Source organism: Rana temporaria, chromosome 4 (genome assembly GCF_905171775.1).
Source record: "Rana temporaria chromosome 4, aRanTem1.1, whole genome shotgun sequence".
NCBI lineage: Eukaryota > Metazoa > Chordata > Amphibia > Anura > Ranidae > Rana > Rana temporaria.
The window spans coordinates 460,412,352-460,424,528 of NC_053492.1; the positions used below are offsets into that span (position 1 = coordinate 460,412,352).

Below are 12,177 nucleotides of genomic sequence, written 5' to 3' on the forward strand. Positions count from 1 at the left end.
GTGTACGCTGATTTACGCCTAGAATATGTAAATCAGCTAGATACGCCTATTCACGAACGTACGCCCGGCCGTCGCAGTAAAGATACGCCGTTTACCTAAGGGGTTTTCAGGCGTAAAGATAAACCACCAAAAAAATGGCGCAGCCAATGTTAAGTATTGACGTCGGAACCGCGTCAAATTTTTCAAATTTTACGTTGTTTGCGTAACTCGTCCGTGAATGGGGCTGGCCGTAATTTACGTTCACGTCGAAAGCATGACGATTTGCCGACGTCATTTGGAGCATGCGCACTGGGATACGTCCAAGGACAGCGCATGCGCCGTTCGTTAGAAACGTCAAATACGTGGGGTCACTAGTATTTTGCATAGAACACGCCCCAACCAGCCTATTTACACTGCGCCGCCGTAAATTACAGCGCAACTTCTTTTTGAATACAGGACCTGCTGCTCTAACTTACGTCGGCGTAGTGTATCTGAGATACGCTACGCCCGCCCAAATCTATCTGAATCTAGCCCTCTCTTGTCATCGCTAGTACTTGGAATGAAAATACTTTTCTGCTCTGCTGCTCCTATCTGGAATAGACATGTTTTTATTTTCAGGTAGCAACTGGTGCTTACAAACGTCAAGTCCATGAAGTGCCATCAGGAAAGCAGATAACAGAGACAGCACATATAGAAAGGATTACGTGGGCCACGTGGACAAGGTAATATAAGACACAAGTCTAATTTATTAGAAATGTGTACGTATGATTGTGATAAATGGTGATCTCACGAATTGCCCCTGGAGTGTGTCAAGGCAGTGGGAGTAATATATTGGGAGTATTTTGGGGGGGTGGACTGATGTGAATGGCCTATAGTTGAGTCATCAGTTTACAGTGAACTGATCGTTCATTTCAATCCCTTACCCCCTTTTTCTGGAAATGATCTCTGACTGTTCTGGAAATGATCTCTGACTGTTCTGGAAATGATCTCTGACTGTTCTGGAAATTATCTCTGACTGTTCTGGTAATGATCTCTGACTGTTCTGGAAATGATCTCTGACTGTTCTGGAAATGATCTCTGACTGTTCTGGAAATGATCTCTGACTGCTCTGGAAATGATCTCTGACTTTTCTGGTACTGATCTCTGACTGTTCTGGAAATGATCTCTGACTGTTCTGGAAATGATCTCTGACTGTTCTGGAAATGATCTCTGACTGTTCTGGAAATGATCTCTGGCTTCACTGTTATTTTTGAACTAATGATGTATGATGGATTATTGTCTGGAGATAACACTAGACGTGTGCATTGTTCTCACAGATGTCTTGTTATTTGCAGTATCCTGGGGGATGAAGTGATTGGAATCTGGCCGCGGAACGCAGATAAAGCCGATGTGAACTGTGCCAGTGTGTCCCACGCTGGTCTCAACGTCGCCACAGGAGATGACTTCGGCCTTGTTAAACTTTTTGACTTTCCTTGCACTGAAAAGTTTGTAAGTAAAGTATGATTGTATAATTTCTGCATTCTGATCACCCTTCATTGATATGTCTGGAGTAATACTAGGTGGGCTGGGCTGTGTATGACTCTGGTTTGCTGCTGTTGTGCTGGAAAAGAGGAGAGCTGGCCCAGAGACCGGTGACCTCTGTATAGTTATGGACCCTATGCAGGTCTGTGCTGAGGGGACCCTATGCAGGTCTGTGCTGAGGGGACCCTATGCAGGTCTGTGTTGAGGGGACCCTATGCAGGTCTGTGTTGAGGGGACCCTATGCAGGTCTGTGCTGAGGGGACCCTATGCAGGTCTGTGCTGAGGGGACCCTATGCAGGTCTGTGCTGAGGGGACCCTATGCAGGTCTGTGCTGAGGGGACCCTATGCAGGTCTGTGCTGAGGGGACCCTATGCAGGTCTGTGCTGAGGGGACCCTATGCAGGTCTGTGCTGAGGGGACCCTATGCAGGTCTGTGCTGAGGGGACCCTATGCAAGTCTGTGCTGAGGGGACCCTATGCAGGTCTGTGCTGAGGGGACCCTATGCAGGTCTGTGCTGAGGGGACCCTATGCAGGTCTGTGCTGAGGGGACCCAATGCAGGTCTGTGCTGAGGGGACCCTATGCAGGTCAGTTTTAGATTTGTCGTAGTTAAAGAACTCCAGTATGAGCCAATTATAACACGGCCTTATCCGTATTTTCCCAATTTAATTTATTTAAGACTTTTCCCAGTAAAAGAGTTAAACATATCACATAGGTAACTTTTTGTTCCATGTGTTAACACAAATAAAGTTTTAGTGAAAGAAAAAAAAAAATACAAAGACAATATTACGATACTTATGCTACATATCTTCGTGTGCGCTGGAGTGAGAGTAATGATTATAGACATGCACACAATACAGCTAATCGCCCGCTAAAAAGCCTTGTTTATTTGGATTTGCTATTTTATCTCACAAACGGGTTGATGTAATAAAGGCAAACAGACTGTTCACTTTGCAAAGTGCAGTTGCATCACATGCAAGGAAAATAAAAATAACTGTATTTTTGCTTGCACCTGATTGGATGTTGGAAGTCAGCAGAGCTTCTGCTCATTTACTAAGCTCTGAAGCAACTGCTCTTGCAGAGTGAGATTGCACTTTGCAAAGTGCATAGTCTATTTGCGTTTAGTAAATCAACCCCAAAATCTTAGGGGTCTATTAAAAAAAAAAATAATAATAATAATTGGCAGAGCTATTCGTCCGTTCGTGAAACTGCATGTGCATTAGTTCTGTGCAAATAAGGGGGAAATCATATGTTAGCAGGCTATATTCTCTCTCCAGGTCGACTGTTATTCACTAATACAGAATAGGGTGAATTGCGAATATACCACATTATGGCCACTAGATGGAGCTGCTGATCATAGGAAATAATTACTTATTTGTCTAGTGGCCATACTGCAGCAATGTCAGCCTGACGCTTGAGGCATTTTAAAGAGGGATAAACATTGTGAATTGATGTTAATCCTTTTTTCTGATCCTACCCAATACAAATCATGCACAATTATGAAAAATGCTTTCTGTGCCTATAAACATTGCCCAAAGATGAGTTGGTGATTTATTTGATTGTGTTTTCTTTACAGGCCAAACATAAGCGGTATTTTGGTCACTCGGCACATGTGACTAATGTACGCTTCTCGCATGATGACAAATATCTCATAAGCACTGGAGGGGACGACTGCAGGTAACAACTACTTTCCTTTTATCAGTGTTTTAGTGATTTTTTTATTTATTTATTTTTAACAGAAGGAATATTTATTCAAGAAAATCAGATGGTTACATGCTCATATCAATCGAATAATACAGATAGGGCCACAAGGCCCCAACATTGGTTACAGACAGTGCAAGGAAAACCAATTGCATTAGAAAACATCATGATAGCTTATCCAGATAGGAGATGAGGGCAAAAAGGGGGGAAAAGGGGAGAGGTAGGGAGGGAGGAGAGGGGGGGGGCCACATCCCATCCAGCGAGCCAAATGGAGTGACCACACCACATAACACAACGTGCATCCACGGTGTCTCCCAAACATGACATCATTTTTAGTGATTTAATTATAACTTACTATTATGGAAACCAGAAAATACTTTAGTAATGTAATTTTCTTAAAGGGAAACTAATTTGGGTCCAATTTATTTTATTGGCTTTAAAAGCAGTATTTCATACATTTCCCTTGACTTTCTTATTTTTACAGAATATTTATTTGATATATATATATATATATATATATAAATATATATATATATATATATATATATATATATATATATATATATACACACACACACACACATTTAATGCAGGGTGCACTCATTATTCTAATGTGCTGCAGCATTTTAAGTTTCATCAAGTTGTGTTATCTTCAGACTCTCTCTAACTAAACCTAATCTAGCATAGGAATAAAGCAGGGAGGAAAGGGCAAGGAGTTGCAGCTGTGAGAGTAAATTTTAGATTGAGCTATCGAGGTCTGTAAGCATTAGACTTTCGATGTGGACTAATTAATTGATATCCTGACAATCTCAGGGCTAACCCATCTCTGCCGTCTGATTCAAACTACTATGGTGAAATATGTGCAATCTACAGACAAAAAAGATTCCACATGCTCACCTCTCTCAGCTTCAGTCCCAACAGCAAGAAGAAGCCCTACTCACTTTAGTTTTATTAACCATATGAAATCATAAAGCATACATTGATTGATTCACATCATACAGATACACCCACTCTACCCTCCTCCTCACCCACCCCCTGTGTGGTTTGTCCTTGGCATGATAGCCCTCATTGGTCAGTTCACATAAAAGAATGGTTTCTTCTCACAAATCCATTCCATGCTCTTCTTGAAAATCCATGTGTGATTCAGGCATAGAAAAGTTCTGTGTCAGCTCAGCAAAGCAGACAAGGGGGAGGGGTAACTTCCTCTTCCACACAGAGCAAGGAACGAGAAGGTGGTTTTGGAATCTAGGAATGCAGTGGGGGGGATGAGCCGAACACACATTTGAAAGATGAGAAGCAGAAAGAGAAAATGGAAACTGAACTTTTTCCCTTATCCCTTTTGTATATCCATCCAAGTTGAAATATACTTTAAAAACATATCTGACAAATCTTATCAAGGAAAATAAGCAGTATTGATCATTCTCATACATACATATGCATATATAAAAATAAATATAAAAAACAACAATATAGAAACAATATGAAGATATAAAAGACATTAAAACATTTTAGTGGTTCTAATAAAATAATTCAAAATATAAATTTTATCCAGATCCATCACACTTTTGTTAAGCAGAGTAGCTAGGAACTTGTATAAACCCTTTTAACTGTCTGTCTTATTAGGGGCATTTACCCTCTGTGACGGATCTCGGATACCCCAGGTGGGCACATCCGCCAGACCCGTGTCTCCTGTCCTCCAAATGCACCCGCAGCCTGCAGACTCGCCCAAAAACCAGCCCTTAACCCCTCAATCACGAGACAAGCCACACAGGTGTTGAGGGTTAAACATGCAGAGCATAAACAGTTTATTAAGTACCAAACATACACTTTTAAACACAGTTAGGGACACTCCCCTTAGCCTTGTCATAGAGGGGGTAGGGGACAAGGAAGAACCAATGGGAGTTGTCTGGCCGCCATAGGAGAGACCTGTCAAAGTGGGCCAGTCTGGATGAAGTCCAGGGACAAATTTCTGTCCCAGTCCATCCCTGATTACACAGCAACACGAGGTGGGGGATGGGGGAGAAGGGATGTAGCATTACATTACATGATCCCAATGCCATTCCAAGTCTCTCAGTCTCTTCTCGGCCATAGTCTGTGGGCAGGAGTCCCTTCCAAAACACATAGTGACAGTGGGTTCTGTCACACCCTACCTTTCTGTTGTAGTGACCACACAGGAATCCCCGCTAACAGTAAACAGACCCCTCTGAAGGAATTCCCCTCACTTCCTGATGACTGTACTGGAAGTGATTGTAAATCCTTTTAGTGAAGTCACAGTCAACAATAAACACCTGACAGAGTTTCCAACTTTCCCACACCCTGTTCAAAACGGAGGCAAATGTTTTGACTGGAGTGGGAGTGGAATTAAACCCGCCTGTCTTACAGCCAAGGAAGCTGCTATATTAGCCTCCATTTGGTTTGCAGTTTTGCTGCACATGTGGTTAGTTGTGACATTTGATGGCTTGACAGTTGGTTTGAGAACACAAGCAACTGCAATAGTTACATTCAAGGCATGCAATGAATTGTAACTGTTTTTTGATAAATGACCAGGGATTTAATTAGGAGCTTTGTGGTGTCATTGGTTAGGAAGGGACGTGGTTTGGAGATGTTGCAGAGGTTGAGGCAATGAGCTTTGAACAGTGATTGGATGTGGGGCTGAAAGAATAGTTCAGAGTCCAAGATTACAGCTTGGCATATGGGGATGGGTTGATAGTTGAGCTGTTGATTTTGATGGGGAAGTCAGGGGAGAGAGGCACATGGGGGAGGAAATATGATGATCTTGGTTTTCGATAGATTGAGTTTGAGGAAGTGGCAGGGCTGGACTGGGACAAAAATTTGGCCTCTGGACTTCATCCAGACTGGGCCACTTTGACAGGTCTCTCCCATGGTGGCCGGACAACTCCTGCACCCCCCCCCCCCCCGGCCACCCAAGCCCCCTCTTTCCCCCTTCACTAGCCATTCTACTTTATTAGAGTAGAACGGCTGGTACTGGTACTCTTATAGGCAGTACCAGTGGGGAAGCTAGACATTATTTCACCCGGGGGAAAGAATCAGTTCGGTGCCCCCCCTTATGGGACAAGATTAGGCAGAAGTGAGAAACTCCCAGGCCATAGCTGTTGAGTCAGCTGTCTGTCCCCTCCCCCATGCTCCTCTGTTGTCCCCCCTGCTCCTCCCCCTGCTTCTCTGCTCCCCCCCAGTTGAGCGCTGCGGGGAGGGAGAGGAGGTGAGCGCCGCGGGAAGAGAGAGACAAAGGAGCGGAGGGGGGTGGCGGTCTGCTGTCACTGAAGCTGGCCCACTGAGCCATCGGCCCACCGGGAAACTCCCTGTAGTCCCAATGGCCAGTCCATCCCTGGGAAGTGGTGTGACATCCAGGCTGATATATTGGTCAGTGAATTAGTGATGCGTGAGGTTAAGGAAAAATCCACTCATATTTCAAATATAATCACTATTCAGTTGGAGGAAGAGGTCAACTATGTAATTATGTTATTCTGATGGTGTACGGAAGATGTCTTGAGACTTACCTTCTTTTCTTTGCTATTTTTTTTATGAAATAAAGAAAATGTATATATATAAAAAAAAATCCACTCGAATAAGAAAAATACTCTCCAGCATATTATTATTATTATACACGATTTATATAGTGACAAAATTTTACACAGCACTTTACAATGTATAGGGAGGACAGCACAATTACAGTTCAATACAGAAGGGACTGGAGGGCCCGGCTCGTAGAGCTTACAAAGGGAGGGGGCAGTGGTACAAAAGGTAATAGCTGCAGAGAATGATTTGATGGGGTGGTTCGGGGATAGTTGTTAGGTGGGTGTGGGATAGGCTTTCCTGAATAAATGAGTTTTCAGGGATCTTCTAAAGGTGGACAGGGTAGGGGCCGATCGGACATACCGGGGCAGGGAGTTCCAGAGGATGGGAGAGGCTCTGTAGAAGTCCTGAAGGCGAAGCATAGGAGGAGGTCACAAGGGAGCTAGAGAGCAGGAGGTCCTGGGAGGAGCGGAGGGGACGATTTTGGCGATATCTGCAGATGAGGTTGGTGATGTAGATGGGGGCAATGTTGTGAATGGCCTTGTATGTTGTGATTAGCATTTTGAATTTATACGGTGGGGAGGGGAAACCAGTGAAGAGGGCAGAGAGGAGCAGCAGTCACGGATCGGTTAGTAAGGTGTATTAGTCTAGCAGCAGAATTCATAATAGACTGAAGGGGGGGATAGCCTGCTTAAGGGTAGGCCGTTAAGGAGAGAGTTGCAGTAATCAAGGCGGGAAATAATCAAGGAGTGAATAAGTTGCTTTGTGGTGTCCTTAGTCAGGAAGGGGCGAATTCTGGAGATGTTGTGGAGGTTAAGGCGGCAGGATTTAGCCAGTGATTGGATATGGGGGCTGAAGTAGAGGTCAGACTCAAGGATTACACCCAGCACCCTGGCATGTGTGGAGGGACCAATTGTTTTGTTGTTGATATTAATGGTGAAGTCACGGGGGGACCGCATATTACACCCAGGGGCGTAGTGATGTAGCATTGAGCCATACACTCAGTTCTTGTGGCCAATAAAGAAAGGGAATGCCGTGGGGCAGACATGTGGAGTAAGGCAATAGAACCATGAATCTAGTTTTGGCAAGGCCTGCTCCTGTGCACTCTCCCCAAAATAAAAATGGAAGTGATGTCACCGGAAGTGATGTCACAGACAGCCAGCACTCCAAGCTGCTTCCAGATCAAAAGGAGCTTCTTTGGGTCTCCAGGAAAACAGGTTTCGAAGCAGCAGCCTCTTTGTCAAATGGGAATATGGCAGTACTCAATGGGCTGGAGGCTCCATGTTGTTTGAGTACAGACACAGCCCACATCGAGTTTCTAGAACATTCTCATTACCATACATCCCAGTACTATGTGTGTTCACTTTGTTTCTTCAGTTGATATCTCATACCTGAGGGGCTGCTGGGAAGACTTATAATCACTGTAATAATTGTCACTGCTGCAGTGATAGCCATGATATTCCGGGTCCTGGGCCGAGCAGCTTTTCCTCTGACACTGACCACAGGGGATCGCTTGCCTTGAACTGCCATCATTCATTGAATACTTTTATTTTTTTCAACAAATTCAAGGCATTCTCTCATTGTAATAAGAGGCGATTGTAATGTCACCAGTCCTCTTCTCCACCTGTCCAATCATAGAATGACGTGTATTTATTTAAACAATTACAAAGCGTTCTATTAATGGAGAACAGTGGTAGTGACATCACAATCTCCACTTTGCCCAATCAGAGAATGCCTGTAATTTACTGACCCTGTGGTCAGTGTACAGAGGGGAAGCTGCTTGCACTGAACCTGGCTGATTGCAGCTATCAATGTAGAAGTGTTGACTACTGCAGTAATTGGCAGCTTCCTTAGTGGACCCTCAGGTATGAGATAGGCATATTTACATTGCGTCAGGCTGGACCGATGTAATTTGTACAATAAAGAGTATACCTGGAGATCAGCTGTAAACTAACAAAATTTAATCTGATTGGCCGGTAAGGGTAAGCCCAGCCCCCACGAAAGTTCATGAAAAAAGAAAGCTTTCATAAATATTAATTTTAATTGTTTATTCTTATCAATTAACAAAATGCAAAGTGAGCAAATGGATGTCATTAAGAACTATATTCAGCGAAAGAAGAACAAGGAGTCCTGGAAGTGATGGTTTGGCCCCCATAGAGCCCTGATCTCCACATCATGGTGCCTGTCTGGGGTGACCTGAAGGAACAGAAGGGTTTGAGGCAGCCGACATCCACAGAAGATCTGTGCTCAGTTATCCAAGATGTTTGGAACAACCCACCTGATGAGTTCCTTCAAAAACTGTGTTTAAGTGTACCATTAATGCCGTTTTGAAGGCAAAGGGTGATCACACCAAATATTGATCTCATAATTCTTAAAAGAGAAGTCTGAGTTTTTTTATTACCTAATCATACTTACGGTGAATGCAGCATCAGACCGATGCTGCAGCTGACCCCTGGCGGCTCTGCACTGAGAACCGAGCCACCAAACACTGCCAATGGATCGGTTCTCACTCCTCCCCGAGCAGAGCGATGCTGACTGTCAGTCAGCATAGCTTCTGCTCTACTTCTCAGCGCTCATTGGAGTGCTAAGCAGTGGGGGGTGGGAGAGGCTGTCTCAACGTCTCGCTGAGACTGCCATCAATCAGGGCAGCTGGCGGATCCCGACTTGGAAGTCGCGATGACGCGCTGCCTTGACTGATGGCAGTGACGTCAGTGGAGAACAAACTTCAGACCGCTCTCCGCTGAAAACGGGTCACAGGAGTGCAAAACTAATTGCACTTCTGAGACCCAGAGGAGAAGCCCAGCCTAAAAAAGCTCAGGCTGGACTTCTCCTTTTAATCTACAGAATTTTCTCACACCTGCCTAAAACGTTTGCACAGTAGTGTATCACATAATACAAATTGTATATTTCTTAAGAAAAATGTAATTGTGTGAAACTAATTATTTCTCTTCCTTTCAGTGTATTTGTCTGGCGATGTTTATAATGTGAACCATGGAGGTGGAAAACGCGTTGGCTGCTCCCCTTTGTCATCTGCTGCACACGTCCTTGTAAAATGCTGCATGAATTCTGGTGTTCTATTACTGTAAGATAACGATATAAAGACTGTGTGTTTTAGGGGAGTTTGAAGTACAAAGCCGTTCTTTTTTTACAGAGAATCCACAGAAAAGCCGTTCATTGGATCGTATGTGTCACCGGCCAAACATGTTCTCTTTAGCCTTTTGTTATATATTTTAGATTTTATAGAGATATTCTAAAAAGTTTACAATTTTGGCCATTGATATTTCAAATGTGGATTTATTTTCCGGGAAAGAACCGACGCTGCATCCTTAGTGAAAATTGCACTTTTTGTATAATGAGAACTGTCATGCTATTTTTGCATTTTCTATTTTACATAAGCCATGTTCGAAGCACTTGTACTTTTCCTTTGCAGTTGTTTTTATTTCGACTCATAAAGTGCCTTGATCTATTTGTTATCGGCCAGCCTCATGCCACGGCGCACAGCGATGGTGCTATTAACGTTCTCAGTAATGGCGGCTTTACACAGAGTGAGATTTCTTCATTGTTTTTGTGGCTTGATGTGTGAATAATCGCCTGGTCATTACTATACAGCGCAGGCACACAAGAACACGGGAATGTGTATTGTCCAGGAAGGGCTCCAGCTGTGGAATATTTAATAGCTTGGTGTAAGGTTAACCTCTTCTTACATTAAAACAACTTATTAGTAATTATTATTCTTATTTCCTTGTACAGAGCTATTCAAATGCTCACATGTAGCTGAGCCTCATATCAGTTTACTACTGCAATTGATAATTAATACAGTCAATTTACTACTTACCTTAGAAAGTGTCCAACAACATACAGTTGGCCAAAACAACGGCTCGGCAGCAGTGTTTTGGCAGTGACAACTGTTGTCTATGGAGGAGATAACTGTCACTTTGTCCATAGTTATGGGCGGTAACAGCGGTTGTCTAGGCCCATGGCTCTGGGACTGTTACTGGGTCCATTGCTGTGGAAGGTGACAACTGTTACTGGGCTTGTAATTTTCAGAATTAACAGCAGTTGTCTAGGCCCCATGGCTTTGGAAGGTGACAAATGTTACGGTTCCTATTAATCTGGGAGGTGGTAACTGTTGTCTAGGCCCATGACTTTTGGAGGTAACAGTTGTTGTCTGGATCCATGTCTCCAGAAGGTGACAATGGTTGCCTAGGTCCATGGCTCTGGGAGGTAACATCAGTTACTGGACCCATGGCTCTGGAAGGTGAAACTGTTAATGGTCCCAAGGTTCTTGGAGGTAACAGCAGTTATCTAGGTCTTTAGCTCTGGGACTATTACAAGTCTCATGGCTCTGAAAGGTGACAAGTGTTACTGGGCCTATGGCTCTAGGAGTAACAGCGGTTGTCTAGGCTTATATCTCTGGAAGGTAACTTCTGTTGTCTGGGTCCATGGCTCAGGAAGGTAGGAATTGTCTGGACCCATGTCTTTGGAAGGTGATAATAGTTGTCTAGGTCCATGGCTCTGGGAGGTAACAACAGTTACTGTACCCATGGCTCTGAAAGGTGACAACTGTTAATGGTCCCAAGGTTCTCGGAGGTAACAGCGGTTGTCTAGGTTTTTGGCTCTGGGACTATTACAGGTCTCATGGCTCTGAAAGGTGACAAGTGTTACTGGGCCTATGGCTCTCAGAGCCAATGACTTTTGGAGGTAATAGCTGTTGTCTAGGTCCATGGATCTGGAAGGTAACATCTATTATCTTGGACCCATGCCTCAGGAAGGTAGCAACTGTTCTGGGAGTTAACAATTGTTACTGTACCCTTTTCTCTGAAAGGTGACAACTGGTAACTGGTTCTATGGCTCTGTAATAGCTGTTGTTTGGGTCAATGACTGTTTAAGGTAACAGTGGTTGTCTAGGCCCATGGGAGGTGAAACTGTTACTGGGCCCATGGCTCTGGGCGGTGGTAACTTTTATCTGGACCAATAACTCTGGGAAGTAACAACTGTTGTCTGGGCCAATGACTCTGGGGAAATAGGACCAGATCTTACCCTAGTACAGATATTTATCATCTTCCTGGTTATGTTCTGTAACACTTAAAAAGGCAGCTGGGTTTTGCATGGGTCTGACTTTTTTTTTACCAGTGTACCTCCAGCTCCCTGCACAGAACACGCTGCTGGCTATTTACTACATAGAGCTAGGGCCATATATACAGTGTGCCAGGAACGAATAGAGTGGAGTATGATAGGAAGAGGAGAGGACCAAAAGACTTTGCACATTCCCAGGTCTGCGAAAGTTGTGGCTTAGACAGTCTGGGGAGAATCTGTACAAGAGTACCTGTCTACATCTCCCTCATTGCCAAAAGAAGAGCCAACTTGACATGTTCCTTAGCACAGACCTCCAAAGGATATTTATGTTATAGTAGGGATCAGATATTGTGAGACCCCCCAATTTGA

General features: G+C 44.0%; 1 protein-coding gene across 3 annotated transcripts in view; it reads left to right on the forward strand.

The window, feature by feature from the left end:
* Positions 1-10,153, forward strand: part of EML6 (EMAP like 6) — a 234,721-nt gene extending 224,568 nt beyond the window's left edge. For all 3 annotated transcript variants that reach the window (XM_040351653.1, XM_040351651.1, XM_040351652.1), the window contains 4 exons: positions 598-701; positions 1,314-1,467; positions 3,074-3,174; positions 9,691-10,153. In XM_040351653.1, the coding sequence (XP_040207587.1) occupies positions 598-701; positions 1,314-1,467; positions 3,074-3,174; positions 9,691-9,715 (384 nt within the window). In that variant the 3' untranslated portion in view covers positions 9,716-10,153. The remainder of the gene's footprint in view (positions 1-597; positions 702-1,313; positions 1,468-3,073; positions 3,175-9,690) is intronic.
* The last annotated feature ends 2,024 nt before the right edge of the window (positions 10,154-12,177 follow it).